This window comes from Pristiophorus japonicus, chromosome 1 (genome assembly GCF_044704955.1).
Source record: "Pristiophorus japonicus isolate sPriJap1 chromosome 1, sPriJap1.hap1, whole genome shotgun sequence".
NCBI lineage: Eukaryota > Metazoa > Chordata > Chondrichthyes > Pristiophoridae > Pristiophorus > Pristiophorus japonicus.
In genome coordinates this window covers 269,516,153-269,532,831 of record NC_091977.1, presented here as the reverse complement: position 1 = coordinate 269,532,831, position 16,679 = coordinate 269,516,153, and the positions used below count along the sequence as shown (strand labels likewise).

At 42.1% G+C, this 16,679-nt stretch overlaps 1 protein-coding gene across 2 annotated transcripts in view; it reads left to right on the top strand.

Annotated features, from left to right (window-relative positions):
- Positions 1-16,679, top strand: part of ric1 (RIC1 homolog, RAB6A GEF complex partner 1) — a 266,797-nt gene that overhangs the window by 233,116 nt on the left and 17,002 nt on the right. For both annotated transcript variants that reach the window (XM_070888453.1, XM_070888452.1), the window contains 3 exons: positions 1,614-1,750; positions 2,683-2,972; positions 8,335-8,523. In XM_070888453.1, the coding sequence (XP_070744554.1) occupies positions 1,614-1,750; positions 2,683-2,972; positions 8,335-8,523 (616 nt within the window). The remainder of the gene's footprint in view (positions 1-1,613; positions 1,751-2,682; positions 2,973-8,334; positions 8,524-16,679) is intronic.

Here is a 16,679-nt window from a genome sequence, read left to right as displayed (position 1 = left end):
CTGAGGGGGCTTGACAGGGTGGATGCAGAGAAGATGTTTCCTCTCATGGGGAGTCTAGAACTAGGGGGCATAGTCTCAGAATAAGGGGTGGCACATATAAAATTGAAATGAGAATGAATTTCTGCTGAGGGTCGTGAATCTTTGAAATTCTGTGGAGACTGTGTCATTGAATTAAGGTGGAGAGAGACAGATTTTTGAAAGATAAGGGAGTGAAGGGTTATGGGGTGCGGGCAGGAAAGTGGAGTTGAGGCCAAGATCAGATCAGATCAGACATGATCTAATTGAATGGCGAAGCAGGCTTGAGGAGCCAGATGGCTCCTTTGCTCCTATTTCTTATGGTCTTGTGTTCATTCAGCCCGTCGAGCCTGTGCCAGCTCTCTGCAAGAGCATTTCAGCTAGTCCCACTCCCCTGCCCTTTCCCCGAAGCCCTGCAAATATAGTGATTCTAATTTTCCAGTAAAACTGTTCATGCATCACTCCACCTTGCTCTTTCATGATAGCAGTTGTACTACTCTATCCTGACATGTGGTGCAGAAAACTTTACAATAACCCCTAAGTGCGGGAAAGGAGGATGGAGAATTGTGCTTTCTGTAGCCCTTGTAGTTTGAGGTCCGATATTGCTTGACACTAATTTGATATTTAAAAGAAGCAGCTGCTGTCAGTTTTTTAAATTTATCTAATTGAGACAGTGTCTGACAGTAATCAATCTCTGGCTCAGCTAACAAACTCATCGAGCTCTGCTCTTATGCTTGGTGATGTAACTTGAACCTGAGTTAATTATTGCTTCATAATCCACTACCAGGCATCTAGTGTCCTTAATTTTCTCATATAAACTAAATAAACAGTGGAGTGTTGGGGTTCTGGGCTCGTTCAGAGAGTGTAGTTTATACTGATAAACTACGTCAATCTTCACACACTCTGGTTACTATCTTGAACTTCTTGCAACCCAACTATTTTCTTACAGTTTAAATCATGGAAAAAATGTAGGTTGCATATAATGAGAATTATAAGTTCTTGCTCTTGTATTGCAACAGTAGAATTGCTCAAGTCAGCCACCCGATTTTACTTGAGGGTTGTAGATTTGGAGAAGGAGAATGAGAAGATGATTACATCTGATCCTCAGACAGCATTTGATATAAATATATATATATATATAGTAACTGCTGCAAAAACAGTGATTCAGAATGAAAGCCTTCATCATGCCTATGAAACAGTAGATGCCTGGACTGTTAGCTGTAGCTGTCTTCTCTTGTTCCACGCTCCAGTGCTGTTATAGGTACAAAAATGACAACTTTACCTCAACTCCCGACCAATGTTCCCTGTAAGTTGAAAGACCGCGCAGCACCCCAGGGACCCTGCAGAGCCACTTGGCAGCTTTTCAATGAGAAAAACCATGCAGCCACATAAAGGGGCCATGCGGGGCCAAGCAAAATTACAGTGAACATTACTCCCAATTTCCAACAGTCGACTAGGGTGAAAAATTGGTTTCGGGATCCTTCCCAGTGCAAAACTAGATCTATTCTATTTCTGCTAGTTTCCACGTGGTATAAGAGTTAACAAAATATACTGTTATGTTTTTGAGATTAAAGTATTGTCTTTTTGTTTTATCACAGGAACCCAGTTCAGCTGGAGGCTTTGAGTTCTTCAAACATCGGAGCATTAGTTTTTCCCAGTCAGCAGAAGGCCTCGGTGCTGGTAAATTTAACCTGCAGAAGACACTAAGCATGCCTTCTGGGCCCTCGGCCAAGAGGTAACTACTATTTAATAATCAAGCTAGATTCTTGTTCCAAGCAGATAATGTACATTGTAAATCATCGGCGGTTGTTTGACTTTGCTTTATTAAACTAATGGATTATGTTGACCTATAGAATACAAACCGAAATGAAAGATCCATTAAAATTATTGTTGAGTAGCACAAGACGAAATGCAATAAAAAATTTATGGCCTCTTCTCCCCTTCACTATATACAAATCAAAACTGTTAGAAGATTAGTATGGTTATCTTTTTACCACATTTCACTATGGACTGGAGAAGTTATTAAATATTTGCTGTACAAGTGACAAGAAATCTAGAAACTGTTAAAAGTTCTTAATGTTTCAGTATGTGAATGGCATTCCCCTTATAACCTATTTTGGCTGTGCAAAAATTTGCATTTACCCATCCTGTAGATTTTTGGTTTTAAATGTTGCTGTTGAAATGCACAAGTGTGCATGTCAGAATATAATCAATTCTACACTATAATTTTCTATCAAATGCTTTTACTACCAATTTGTGTAAACCATGAAGTACATTCTAAAGCACACTGTTAACTCTTCCTGCCTACTATACACTATTCCCTGCTCCCAGGCCTCCACATACACTGTTCTCTAGGTGCACAAGAGCAGTGCAGGTTGACTCATTCCTTCTCCAATCTTTATCTCCCTCTCCAGTCGTGAAACACCTGTTTGGCATTACCCTTGCACCCCACCAGAGATCAACAGCTTGCTGTGCGGGGAATTTTAAATGTGAACTCTCTTCCTCTCACTTCATGTCTGAGCACATGAATAAACCGAAGCTACTGTACCAGTTAGCGTTCAGGAATGGAGGCTTTTAAACGCTGCCAGGCATTTAAAAAAAAAAAAAAAAAAATTCTAATTCTAAAGAACAAAGTATTTGAATGATGTATAATTATTTTGTCTTTAGGTGGAGTAAAGATGTTGACTGTGTTGAGCATATGTACATAGATGAGATGCTTTGGCGTCATGCACGAAGACTCCTGGAGGAGATGAGGTTAAAAGATCTCAGCAGCTTTGCTGCACAGCTGGGTTTTGAGCTCATAGGCTGGCTCTGCAAAGAAAGGACTCGGGCGGCGCGAGTCGAGGACTTTGTTAAAGCTTTAAAAAGACTCCATAAGGACTTTCTTTGGCCTTTTCCTGTTATTCCTTCCTGCTCTTTAATAAATTCACCATTCAAGAATGGTAAATACAAAACAGGTAATATAAATAATATTGCTTCAGTTCCTGGTATACAATATTGCATTTAAAAGATATTTGGCTTTTTGTATTTGAACAGCTTTAAACAGAATTTTAAGATTATGTATTGCCCAGACACTCGTAACTATTTTTAAAGTGTTGCAGAAAAATAATCACACCAACCCAATGAAAATTTCTAGAGAGAGATAAGATAGTGTCCTATGCAGCCAAGAATGAGAATCCCAAAGGGTATGTTGCCTATCCAGTGCCAGGGTAAAGGATATCTCATGGCGGCTGGAGAGGAACTTAGAAAGGGAGACCAGTTGACATGGTCCATGCTGCAACAAACGCCATAGGTAAGAACAGGGAGGAGGTCCTGCTGAAACAGTATCAGGAGTTAGACTCTGAATTAAAAAGCAGGACCTCGAGGGTAAAAAATCTCTAGATTATTGCCCGAACCGTGTGCAAATTGGCATAGAAGCAGACAGATCAGGAGAATTAACACGTGGCTAAAGGGTTGGTGTGGGAAAGAGGGGTTCCTTTTCATGGGACACTGACACCAGTTCTGGGTCAAGAAGAAGCTGTACCAATGGGACGGGCTTCACTGAAACAGGATGGTACCTGTGTCCTAGCGGAAAGGGTAAATAGGGAGATGGCAAAGGCTTTAAACTAGTAAACTGGGGGGAGGGATCTACAAGAAACGTAACCAGCCTAAATATAAACAAAACAGGAAGACATAGGAAAGAATAAAGTAAGGGAGGACACTGATGGCAAGGGAATAAATAAATAGAGTTATAGAACAGGAGTCTAAAAAGATAGTTCAACATAAAGTGAGAGGAAATCCTGTCAAAAATGAGTTAAACTGTACAGCAATGCACACACTGTCCATAATAAAACAGGGGAGCTGGAGGCAATCATGCGAACCAGGGTAATAGATTGGAGAAAAGCTGATTTTGAGGAGCTCAAAATAGAACTTGGAGAAAATAAAATGGGCAACAATATTGGCAAAAAACAATGTAGAACAACAATGGGAAACATTTAAAACAGTGTTCAACAGCGTGCAGGAACAATATATTCCGCTAAATGGTAAGGACAAACTAAACACTAATGAGACTCCATAAGGGAACAATTGAGGGTAAGGAAAGAGGCATACATTAAGTACATAGACAGCAGGGGAGTGCATGATAAGAGAGAATACGTAAAGATTAGTACAGTAGTTTTAAAAAAAAAACAATTTGGAAAGCAAAGAGGAACTATGAAATTAAATTATCAAGGAACAAAAAACAAAATAGTAAAACATTTTATCAGCAATAAAAAAAGGAAGGTGAGGATGGGAATAGGACCATTAAGGGACAGACCAGATAATACCACAGGTATAGAGAGATGGCAGAAATATAAAATAATTATTTTGCTTCAGTATTTGTCGGAGATAGAACAAGTGGCATGACATTGGACAATGAGATAAGTACATTTAAAATAAAGAAGGGATATATTAAATAAACTAATCAAACTCACCAAGAGGATAAAACCCCTAGTCTGGATGGATTGCATCCACGCATTTCCAAAGAATCTAGGAAAGAGATAGTAGAGGCATTACTACACATATTTAATAATTCGTTAGAAAAAGGTATCGTGCCAAAGGACTCATGGATAGCTAACGTAATACCTATATTTAAGAAGAGGGATAGAACATCTCCAGGGAATTATAGATCAGTCAGCTTAACATCGGTGGCAGAAAAAAATAATGGAATCCCTATTAAAGGAGAAAATAGAAGAAACTCTAGAAACCAAAAATATAACAATAAATAGTCAGCATAGATTTCAAAAGTGATATCTATGCTGACTATTATTATATTTTTGGTTTCTAGAGTTTCTTTTTCTTGAGCAACCTCATTGATTTTTTTGAAGCGGTAACAGAGCGATTAGACAATGTTAATGCAGCAGATGTAATTTATCAAGTACCCTATAATAGACTGATGAACAAAGTCAGTGAATGCAAAGTCAGTGGACAAGTAACATAATGGATAGCTAGCTGGAAAGCAAAGAGTAGGGGTAAAAGGGGTAAAATTTGCTGTGCCAGCTGGTGGTTAATGTTGTTTCACAAGAATCAGTGCTGGGACCACGTGTTCACAATTTATATTAATGATTTAGACTTTGGAATCAAAAACACAATTTCTAAATTTACCGATGACACCAAATTTGGGACGATAGTCAATACTGAGGAGGACTGCAAAAATTACAGGAGGACATTAATAAACTTGCAGAATGAGCAGATAACTGGCAAATGAAGTTCAACACAGATAAATGTGAGATAATACATTGGTAAGAATAGGGAGGTCACTTATTACTTCGAGGGTGAGAGTCTAGGTGGGGTAGAGGAACAAAGGGAGTACAAATGCACAAATCACAAAGTTGCGTCACAGGTTAAAAAAGCAAACCAAGCACTCGGGTTTATTTCTAGATGTATAGAATTGAAACGTAAGTAAGTTATGCTAAACCTGTATCGAACCTTAGTTAGACCACACTTGGAGTACTGCATACAGTTCCGGTCGCCATATTATAAAAAGGATATAGAGGCACTGGAGAGAGTGCAGAGAAGATTTATAAGGATGATACCAGAAATGCGAGGGTATACGTTTCAGGAAACGATGAACAGGCTTGGTCTCTTTTCTCTTGAAAAATGGCTGAGGTGTGACCTAATAGATGTCTTTAAAATTATGAAAGACTTTGATAGAGTGGATACAAAGAGAATGTTTCTACTTGTGGATAAGAGCATAACTAGAGGCCATCAATATAAGATAGTCACCAAGAAATCCAATCGGGAATTCAGAAGAAAATCCTTTACCCAGAGTGGTGAGAATGTGGAACTCGCTACCACAGGGAGTGGTTGAAGCGAGATAGTATCGATGCATGTAAGGGGAGGCTAGACAAGCATATGAGGAAGAAGGAAATAGAGGGTTATGCTGATAGATTTATTTGAGGAAAGACAGGAGGAAGCTCGAGTGGAGCATAAACGCCGGCATGGACTGGTTGGGCCAAATGGCCTATTTCTGTGTCGTAGAGCCTATGTAATCTTATTTAATTGTTAGCCATGGCACTTATTTCCTTAGTGATTGCTCATCACCCTCTGAGCTTATTGTAGCTTTTAGAAAACTCTATTTTCTTACATGACAACAGTGACTACACTCAAAGTACTTCATTGGCTGTAAAGCACTTACAGACACTATATCGTGAAAGGTGCTATATAAATCCAAGTCTTTCTTTCTATGTGCAAAATAAACCAACATCAGTTGACAGTTTTCTCATTTTCTTGCCCTCTTACTAGAGTACCATGGGCTCCTGCAGCCCTCAGTACCTCACCCCCACTGGCCATTCCCTACCTGTGCCCCTCGCCAGTGAGCCGGAGAATGCTGTAGAATGTGGATCAGTTTGGACTCCGTTGTGATCCCCTCCATTCTCTGGCCCCACAGTCACACCTTTCAGCAAGAGCAACTTTATAGGTTTAAGAACTTGGGATCTCAGTCTATATTGCTGATTCTACACTAGGTTGCTGGTGCACTGAGCCATAAGGGAATATTTTTGTTTGTTTCCATGTAGAATATTCTAAAAATAGAATTGAAGGGCAAAGTAAGAACATGGAATGGCTCTAAATTAATATGTAAAGTGGCTTATTTTTACTAATATCTCAAATGCAGTTGCAGTCCTAGAAAGAGCAACAGTGACATAGAGGTGATGGACTTATAATGTATCTGGGTTTAGTAGTGTAGAAGGCCATTTGGCCCGTCGAGTCCATACCAACTCAACTAGTCCCACTCCCCTGCCCTTTCCCCATAGCCCTGAAAATTGTTTTCCTTCAGCTACTTATTCAACTCCCTCTGGAAAGACAAGATTGAGTCTGCCTCCAGCACCCTTTCAGGCAGTGCATTCCAGAACCCAACCACTCGCTGCGTAAATTTATTTTTCTTATGTCGCCTTTGGTTCTTTTGTCAATCACCTTGAATCTGTGCCCTCTGGTTCTCGACACTTCTGCCAATGGGAACAGTTTCTCTCTCTCTACTCTGTCCAGACCACTCATGATTTTGAACACCTCTATCAAATCTCTTCTCAATCTTCTCTGCTCTAAGGAAAACAACTCCAGCTTCTCCAGTCTATCAACATAACAGAAGTCCCTCATTCCTGGAATCATTCTCGTAAATCATTTCTACATCTTCTCCATGGCCTTCACATCCTTCCTAAAGTGTGGTGCCCAGAATTGGATGCAGTACTCCAGTTGAGGCTGAACAAGTGTTTTATACAGGTTCATCATAATTTCCACACTTTTGTACTCTTATACCTCTATTCTACTGGACTAGCAACCTAGAAGTTCTGTGTTCAAATCCCACTTGGTAATTTGTTGGCTAATGCCAGGAGAAATGACCATGAACGCCTGTAAAAACCCAACTGATTTGCTGATGTCCTATCCAGTCTGACCTCCATGTGACTCTAGCCACACTGCATGGTTGATTGAATGCCATAGCAAGCATTGGGGAGAGGGCAGAAGAGTGGGACTAATTAGTTAACTGTTTCAAAGAGCTGGCACAGGCACTGTATGATTCTAAGCCACTCATTTATTGGCCAATGTCGCCCACACCCTGAGACAACAGACCAGCATTGTGGCCTGGTTCTTTGATTGTGGTGTTTTGGAGTGTTAGAAGCAAATACTAGTTTGCTTTTAATATTTTAATTCACTGAATTTAGGTGTTGTTGCCAAGGCCATATTTATTCCCCATCCTTACTTGCCCTGAGGGGATGCTGGCGGGCAGTGTTCATGAACCACTGCACTTTCTGTGGTAATGTTGCTCCCACAAAGGTATTGGGTAGGAAATTCCAGAATATTGACTCAATGATAAGGGAATGGCGATGTATGTCTAAGTCAGGATGATGTGTTATTTCGTGTTCCCATAACATCGCTGCTCTAGTGCCTACCTAGTGATGGAGGTTACAGGACTGGGAAATGTAAATATATGCTTTCAGGATCTATCCCTGTGATGAGCACCCCTGTGAATGAGTTGCATAAAGGCACAAAAAATAAATGTACAAGGAACACACAAATTTTCCTCAATGTTCTGTGCTCTCTGGAAAAAGGCCAAACATAATAGCCACACAAAAAGCTTTGGCATTCCTTGGAAAAGTGTGAAATACCACAGTTGTGGATGCCTCAATGACATGCATTGTAAGTAATGAGCAGTTGTGAATTACATTGGGGTTAGCAATCCTTACTTAACTGGTATCAAAGGCGAAACAAATACTGTGATGGAAAATGTTAGAATAGTAATGCCTATTTAAATTTTTTTTTAAATGATATGCTGAACACTAATAATATCTTCGTTTTAATTTGCTGCAGTGGGAGACCAGTTTCTTAAATCACAGTCAACTGAGACATTTGTAAACAGTGATTTGGAGAGTGGAGTCATAAATGCACGTGGTAGCCATATCTGCCTTAGCCTAAATACTGCACAGGCAGAGATGGATTCTGGCTCAGTGCAAGGACCTCAGACACGGGATGCAATTTTGTCACCTTTACTTTCTAAAGGTATGCATTTGTTTTGTTGTTGTAACATTTTATTTAAGTACAGGTACAACATCCCAAATCCGGCGACCTCGGGACCGAGGCCGTGCTGGTTTACGTATTTTTCCGGATTTCGGAGAAGAAAATCCGATGTCCCGAATCCGGCAATCTCGTGGCCGAGTTTTTCTCTGATTCATTTCTTTCTGAACGTCACTTTCTGCATGATCTGTCCTTTCTGTTTTTTTTATAAAAATTCCAACACCATGCTCCTCACTCAGTCTTCTCACTGAAGCACCTCTATCTAATCTCTGCTGTAACTCCACTTTCTTGGCAATTGACTATGAATTATGATTCCTCTTTGCACTACCTGTATTACCCATTGGGGTATCAGTTGGCCATTTTGTCGGATCGGGCCTGGTAGAGGGGACGGGTCGGCTCAGGTCGCATGTGGGTTGGGCTCGGACTGATTGCATGTCGGACGACTCCAACTGCAATGCGCCTTTCTTTAAAAAAAAGTCCAGTTTTCAGACAATTCCGTTTTTTGGAATTCTGGATTCGGGATGTTGTATTCATAAAAGTACACAAACACAGCCCTCATAATACACGAGTTAAGCCTGATGCCAAACATAATGGCCCTGAAATTGTGGCCTCTCCGGGTGCATATGATGTGCGCATGCGCCTGAAGAGGCCCCGCATGTTCTGGGTTAAGACACATGCTCCGAAATCCGGCACTTGTGAACTGTTAAAATCTCTTGGCAGTTCCAGCGTATTCCCAGGTGGAGATTTGGCCTATTTGCCCAACTCTTGCCCAGCGAATGGCCTTAAAACTCTTACGCGTGGTAACAGCAGGCGTAAGGCCTGCTTTTACCAGCGTAACAGTTTTAAAAGAAAGAAAAATAAAATGTATTAATTATATTAAAAACCTGTCCATTAAGGTAAGTTTATTTTTACCCCTATTAAAACATATTAAAAGAAAGTGTTAGAAAAAAATAAATTTTTGTCTAAAACATTTCATTAATTTTAATTTTTAATGTGAAGTGTTTTTCTTATTTATTTAAAATGTTTGTGTTTTTCGGGGTATCTCCGTACAAACCGAGCTCACCATTAAATTGGGATACGCCATTTTCATTGGTTGGTGCAGCCCACATGATCCCAGGCTGCAAATACGCTGCTTGAATACGTGAGCCTCTGCGGTGGGCTGCACATGGAGGCCTCGTAGCGCAAATGTTCATTCCTCTGGGACCACTAGGTACATTCGTAAATATTTTTGTGGTCAGAAGCATCTGCCTCCGACCGCAATTTTAGGGCCAATGCTACCTACAATTTAGCAAGTCACTTATTAATAAAAGCAGAACAAAAAAGAATCAGCGTCACATCATCGCATACACAATGTAAAATCAGCATAGAGGATTTATAATGACATGGGAGTCTAGGTAGGACAGGAAATCGGACCAACTTACTGTGCTCTCCAGAGCTGGAAATGGGGATACAGTAATTATATTATAAGAACATAAGAAATAGGAGCAGGAGTAGGCCATATGGCCCCTCGAGCCTGTTGTGCCATTTTATACGATCTTGGCTGATCCGATCATGGACTCGGGTCCACTTCCCTGCCCGCTCGCCATAACCCCTTATTCCCTTATCGGTTAAGAAACTGTCTATCGCTGTCTTAAATTTATTCAATGTCCCAGCTTCCGCAGTTCTCTGAGACAGCAAATTCCACAGATCCACAACCCTCTGAGAGAAGAAATTTCTCCTCATCTCAGTTTTAAATGGGCAGCCCCTTATTCTAACATTATGCCCCCTAGTTCTAGTCTCCCCCATCCGTGGAAACATTTTCTCTGCATTCACCTTGTCAAGCCCCCTCATAATCGTATATGTTTCGATAAGACCACCTCTCAATCTTCTGAATTCCAATGAGTAGAGGCCCAACCTACTCAACCTTTCCTCATAGGCCAACCCCCTCATCTCTGGAATCAACCTAGTGAACCTTCACTGAACTGCCTCCAAAGCAAGTATATCCTTTCGTAAATATGGAAATCAAAACTGCACGCAGTATTCCAGGTATAGCCTCACCAATACCCTGTATAACTGTAGCAAGACTTCCCTGCTTTTATACTCCATCCCCTTTGCAATAAAGTCCAAGGTTCCATTGGCCTTCCTGATCACTTGCTGTACCTGCATACTATCCTTTTGTGTTTCATGCACAAGTACCCCCAGGTCCCGCTGTACTGCAGCACCTTGCAATCTTTCTCCATTTAAATAATAACTTGCTCTTTGATTTTTTTCTGCCAAAGTGCACGACCTCACACTTTCCAACATTATACTCCATCTGCCAAATTTTTGCCCACTAACTTAGCCTGTCTATGTCTTTTTGCAGATTTTGTGTGTCCTCCCAGATTGCTTTTCCTCCCATCTTTGTATCGTCAGCAAACTTGGCTACGTTACACTCAGTCCCTTCTTCCAAGTCGTTAATATAGATTGTAAATAGTTGGGGTCCCAGCACTGATCCCTGTGGCACCCCACTAGTTACTGATTGCCAACCCGAGAATGAACCATTTATCACGACTCTGTTTTCTGTTCGTTAGCCAATCCTCTATCCATGCTAATATATTACCCCCAACTTTTATCTTGTGCAGTAATCTTTTATGTGGCATCTTGTCAAATGCCTTCTGGAAGTTGAAATACACCACATCCACTGGTTCCCCTTTAATCCACCCTGTTCATTACATCCTCAAAGAATTCCAGCAAATTTGTCAAACATGACTTCCCCTTCATAAATCCATGCTGACTCTGTCTGACTGAATTATGCTTTTCCAAATGTCCTGCTACTACTTCTTTAATAATGGACCCCAACATTTTCCCAACCACAGATGTTAGGCTAACTGGTCTATAGTTTCCTGCTTTTTGTCTGCCTCCTTTTTTAAATGGGGCGTTACATTTGCAGTTTTCCAATCTGTTGGGACCTCCCCAGAATCCAGGGAATTTTGGTAAATTACAACCAATGCATCCACTATCCCTGCTGCTACTTCTCTTAAGACCCTAGGATGCAAGCCATCAGGTTCAGGGGATTTACCTGCCTTTGGTCCCATTATTTTACTGAGTACCACCTCCTTAGTGATTGTGATTGTGTTAAGTTCCTCCCCATTCCCCCCCCCCCCCCCCCCCGCATAGCCCCTTACTATAAGCCTATTGTAATTGTAACATGGAAGTTGTACACTATTTATACAGGAGACCGGCACCACCTATTGGGAAGTGTGCACTTTGCAACTTACAAAAACACGGAGGACTCGATGAGATGTGATAAAAATTCAAGATGAAATAGCAGTGCAATTATTGCCTTTACAATGTTTCTGCCAAATGCTGCCTCAGTGCATTGTTGGCATTAATTAATATGTATTGCGCACAGTGGTTTCAGGTTTTTTTTGTGGGGGGGGGGGAGGGGGGAAAAGAGTGTTGTTGAGGTATAAGTTCCTCTGTTTCTCCTACATCTCTGTCTCTTCCTCGTTTGTATGCCTAACATATTTTCAATTGAGGGGTAGCTGCAATCTGCTTCCAGGCTACCAATAAAAAGGCCGTTCTGATTTTTTTCCCCTCCCCTCCCCTTTTCTTTCTTTCCTTAGCAACACCCCACCAGCCCTACTGAGTCGCACCACATGCACTGCTATTTCACTAGACACTCTGATGTGACACAGATTGAGAAATGGGTGGAGTGGTTTCTAAACCTGTGGCACCGTGTGTTGATGCACTTTCCTTACCCCCCCCCCCCCCCCCCCATATGACTTAATCTGATATAAACTAAAACTGATGTATAATTTCTTACTTCATATGCAGCACTGAAGGAAAATTGAACTAGGAGTGCATGGGCCCCTACTATTGGAAACCTACTGTTTCAAAATATCAGCAGACACTTTATTTATTCCGAACTATGTTGTGTTTTCAAGTGCACAGCACATCTAAGTCAAGCAGCCACACATAAGAGATAAGAGATTAGCATCCTCAACAATGAACATCCTTTGTTCTACCCAGTTATAGTACCCTTGTTGGTACCGTCACTTGTTCCATTGCTGGTGCATCAGTCATTTTGTCTTGAGAAATACTTTTTGTATCTGATTTTTTTGCTTGTGAGCTCAAAATATAATTTTACTCCCATGAATTTTCTTCTCCTCCAGCATTAATTTTCCAAATGTTGTCCTCACCAGCCTCCCCACCTTCACCAGCTTCAGCTAATGCAGACCTCAATGGACTGATTCTCTTTTGCGCCGTGTTTCAGCTTCAGTTCCGTCAATTCAATCCCATTTTACTTTCAGCCGAGCAAGACGATTCTGATTCAGTACACACTATTTTAATAAATACTCAAAGCAGCTCATTAGAATTATTTGCAGCTTCTATCTTTTAAAAAGCAGTTTTGTTAGTGAGAGTCTTTCAAAATATCCAGGACAACCAACTGGATGTCCTTTAATGGCTTCAAGCACTGTGGGATTGAGGTGGAACATACCCTTGAAGTGAAATGCTGGCAATTCTTGTCCATAATTGAAATCCTGTCCAGTAATGCCTAAGCAAAATCTTTGGGAAAACCTGAGATTAGTACTCCCGCACATAATTTCCTCTGTTGACTAGCTCAGTAGAACTACCCCTGCTTGGTTCCATTCTCTTCATCATAGCTAGGGTTCCTGTCCCTGCTGCTTTGAGTAGGAGTCTACCAGAATAGACGGTTGGTCTCCCGGGCGCTGTTGCTGGTGACTCTGGAGAAAGGGTGGTTTGAGCATCCGCAGCACCACTGGCTGTCTTGGCTTGCAACAAAGCCACGTTGTTTGAGCCCTGCGGGTGCCCCCCACTGTTCAGAAACCAGTTGTGAGCATAAGTATGTTGGGGCCAATGAAAATTGCCTGGAAACTCCAAGTCCTGAGAGAGCAACTGGGGGAGGAGGGCAAAGAGAGAGACTCGCTCACACACACAAACTTGGTGGGTGGGAGCAAGAGAAAAGAGAGAGACACACACAAATGGGGGAGAGCAAGAAACACAAACTGGTATGGGAGAGAGAGAAACAAACTATGAGGGGATAGGGAAACACAAACTGGGAAGAGAAACATAGTAACTGGGCAGGGAGAGAACTGGAGAGCAGTACAAACTGGCGAGGGAGAGAGAGTGCGAGCAACACAAATAGGATAGGGAGAACGTAAGAACAAAAGAATTAGGAGCAGGCGTAGGCCACACGGCCCTTTGACCCATGCAGTGAGGTCATGGCTGCTCTTCCCGCCCAATCCCCATATCCCTTGAATCCCTTAGAGTCCTTAACTATCGATCTCAGCTTTGAATGTACTCAATGACAGCATCCTCAAATTCCAAAGATTCACAACCCCCTGAGTGAAGAAATTCTTCCTTTATATGGCCAGCCCTTTTATCCTGAGACTATGCCCACTAGTTCTAGACACTCTAGTCAGGGGGAGCAGCCTCTCAGCATCTATCCTGTCAAGCCTCTTCAGAATCTTGTATGTTTTAATTTCACTTCTCATTCTTCTAAACTCAAGAGTATTTGAATGCAGGAGCAAGGATGTCTTGCTACAGTTATACAGGGCCTTGGTGAGACCGCACCTGGAGTATTGTGTACAGTTTTGGTCTCCTTACCTAAGAAAGGATATACTTGCCATAGAGGGAGTGCAGCGAAGGTTCACCAGACTGATTCCTGGGATGGCAGGACTGTCTTATGAGGAGAGATTGGGTCGTCTAGGCCTGTATTCACTAGAGTTTAGAAGAATGGGATCTCATTGAAACGTATAAAATTCTGACTGGGTTGGATGTTTCCCCTGGCTGAGAAGTCTAGACCAAGGGGTCACAGTCTCGGGATACGGGGTAGGAAATTTAGGACCGAGATGAGTAGAAATTTTTTCACTCAGAGGGTGGTGAATCTGTGGAATTCCCCACCACAGAAGGCTGTGGAGGCCAAGTCACTGAATATATTTAAGAAGAGAGAGATAGATTTCTAGAAACAAAAGGCATTAAGGGGTATGGGGAAAAAGTGGGAATATGATGTTGAGATAGAGGATCAGCCATGATCATAGTGAATGGGGTGCAGACTCAAAGGGCTGAATGGCCTACTACTGCTCCTATTTTCTATGTTTCTATGTATAGGTTCATTCTCTCAGAGGACAATCCTCTCATTCCAGGAATCAATCTAGTGAGCCTTTGTTGCACCCCCTCTAAGGCAAGTATCCTTCCTTGGGTACACTGTAGAGGTATGGTCTCACCAAAGCCCTGTACAATTGCAGCAAGACTTCTTTACTCTTGTATTCCAACCTCCTTGCAATAAAGGCCAACATAACATTTGCCTTTCTAATTGCATGCTGTACCTGCATGTTAACTTTGTGTTTTGTGTCTCCCAAATCCCTCAACAACAATATTTAATAGTTTCTCACCATTTAAAAAAAAAATGTTTTTCTATTTTTCCTACCAAAGTGAATAACCTCACACATCCCCACATTATACTCCATCTGTCATCTAGCCCACTCACTTAGCCTATCCATATCCCTTTTCAGGCTCTGCCCTCACAGCTTACTTTCCAACCTAGCTATGTATCGTCAATAAACTTGGATACATTACATTTGTTATTAGTCATTCGTATAGATTGTAAATAGCTGAGGCCTAAGCAGTCATCCTTGCAGCACCCCACTAGTAACAGCCTACCAACCTGAAAATGACCCGTTTATCCCTACTCTCTCTTTTCTGTCCATTAACCAATCCTCTATCCATGCTAATATATTACCCCAAAACTCATAAGCCCATATCTTGTGTAACAACCTTTTCTGTGGCACCTTATCAAATGCCTTTGGAAAATCCAAATATAAGGCATCCACTGGTTCCCCTTTATCTGGTTTTAGTATTAGGCAGTCCCTCGTAGCGAGGATGACCTGCTTCCACACCAAAAAGGGATGAGTTCACAGATGTTTCAATGAGGGATCTGACACACTAGGTCCTGAACTACATACTGAAGGGTGGAGAATGCCTGTGCATGGATTCTTTTAACGTGGGGTGGCCGTTGCACACCAGCCATCACACGGGCTTGGCAGAGTTAGGTCTTGATCCCGTGGCAAGGGTTAACCAAGATGACTGGAGACCAAGCTCTGCTGCACGGACCGAATACGCACGCATGCTCCTACTATCCATAGATTGCAGTGTGGGTTGGCCCGTGCTGCCCCTGGGCCCCCTCCTCTCCTGGGCCCCAATCATGATGCTCCTGGGCCCCGATCTCTCACTGCTCCTCCGCCCCGATCAAAAATTGAGCAGTCAGAAACAGAACATCAATTAGTCTCCTTTTATCTTGGAGACATCAAATATTGGCACTTATTTGAAATATCAAAATATTAAACTCCAGCCTAGTTGAAGGGTTATTAACATCAGCAGAAACAAACAGTTCAGAAGGATGTGAATAACAGCAGAATCCAAACCCTGCAATCACTTGTGAACTCTCTGGTGTCTCAACAGGGTGGGTGACTGAGTGAATCCCTTCCCACACACTGGGTAGGTGAACGGCCTCTCCCCGGTGTGACTGTGCAGATGAGTTTCCAGCTGGGACGGGAAATTGAATTCTGTCCCACCTGAAAATGGGCTGTGAGCGAGCTGGAGTCGGACACCCAGTTGGAATCGAACCTGAAACTGCAGGGTGCAGGGGAGTAAAGTGCACGACAGCTGGGCTTCATAAACACCTGATGAAGGTCGCCAACCCGGACTAAGAAACAACAGGCCTCGAATTTGCAGCTTTGGGGCGTTTTTGCGGTAACAGGCCCAGGCTGACGGTCGGCATCTTTGTAAAGGAAAGCTGCAGGGTATTAGAAGGGCAGGATTTGCAGATGGGATACTCAAACCAAACATCACGTCAAAATCTAATAGAATCACTTGATTCCTCAGGACCTGAATATCATCGGCCTTTGAATGTGGAAGGAGAAATGTTTGCCAATTCTGTCTGGGAATAGATTTCAAACATCAGTGTGACTGGAAAAGCACCGAGACACACACACACACCACACACACACACACACACACACACACACACACACACACACACACGAGTGAGAGTGTTCCAGTGAACTGACTGTGGAAAGAGCTTTAACCAGTTAAACATCGCATCATTCACAGCGGGGAGACACCGTACACGTGTTCTGTGTATGGACGAGGCTTCAACT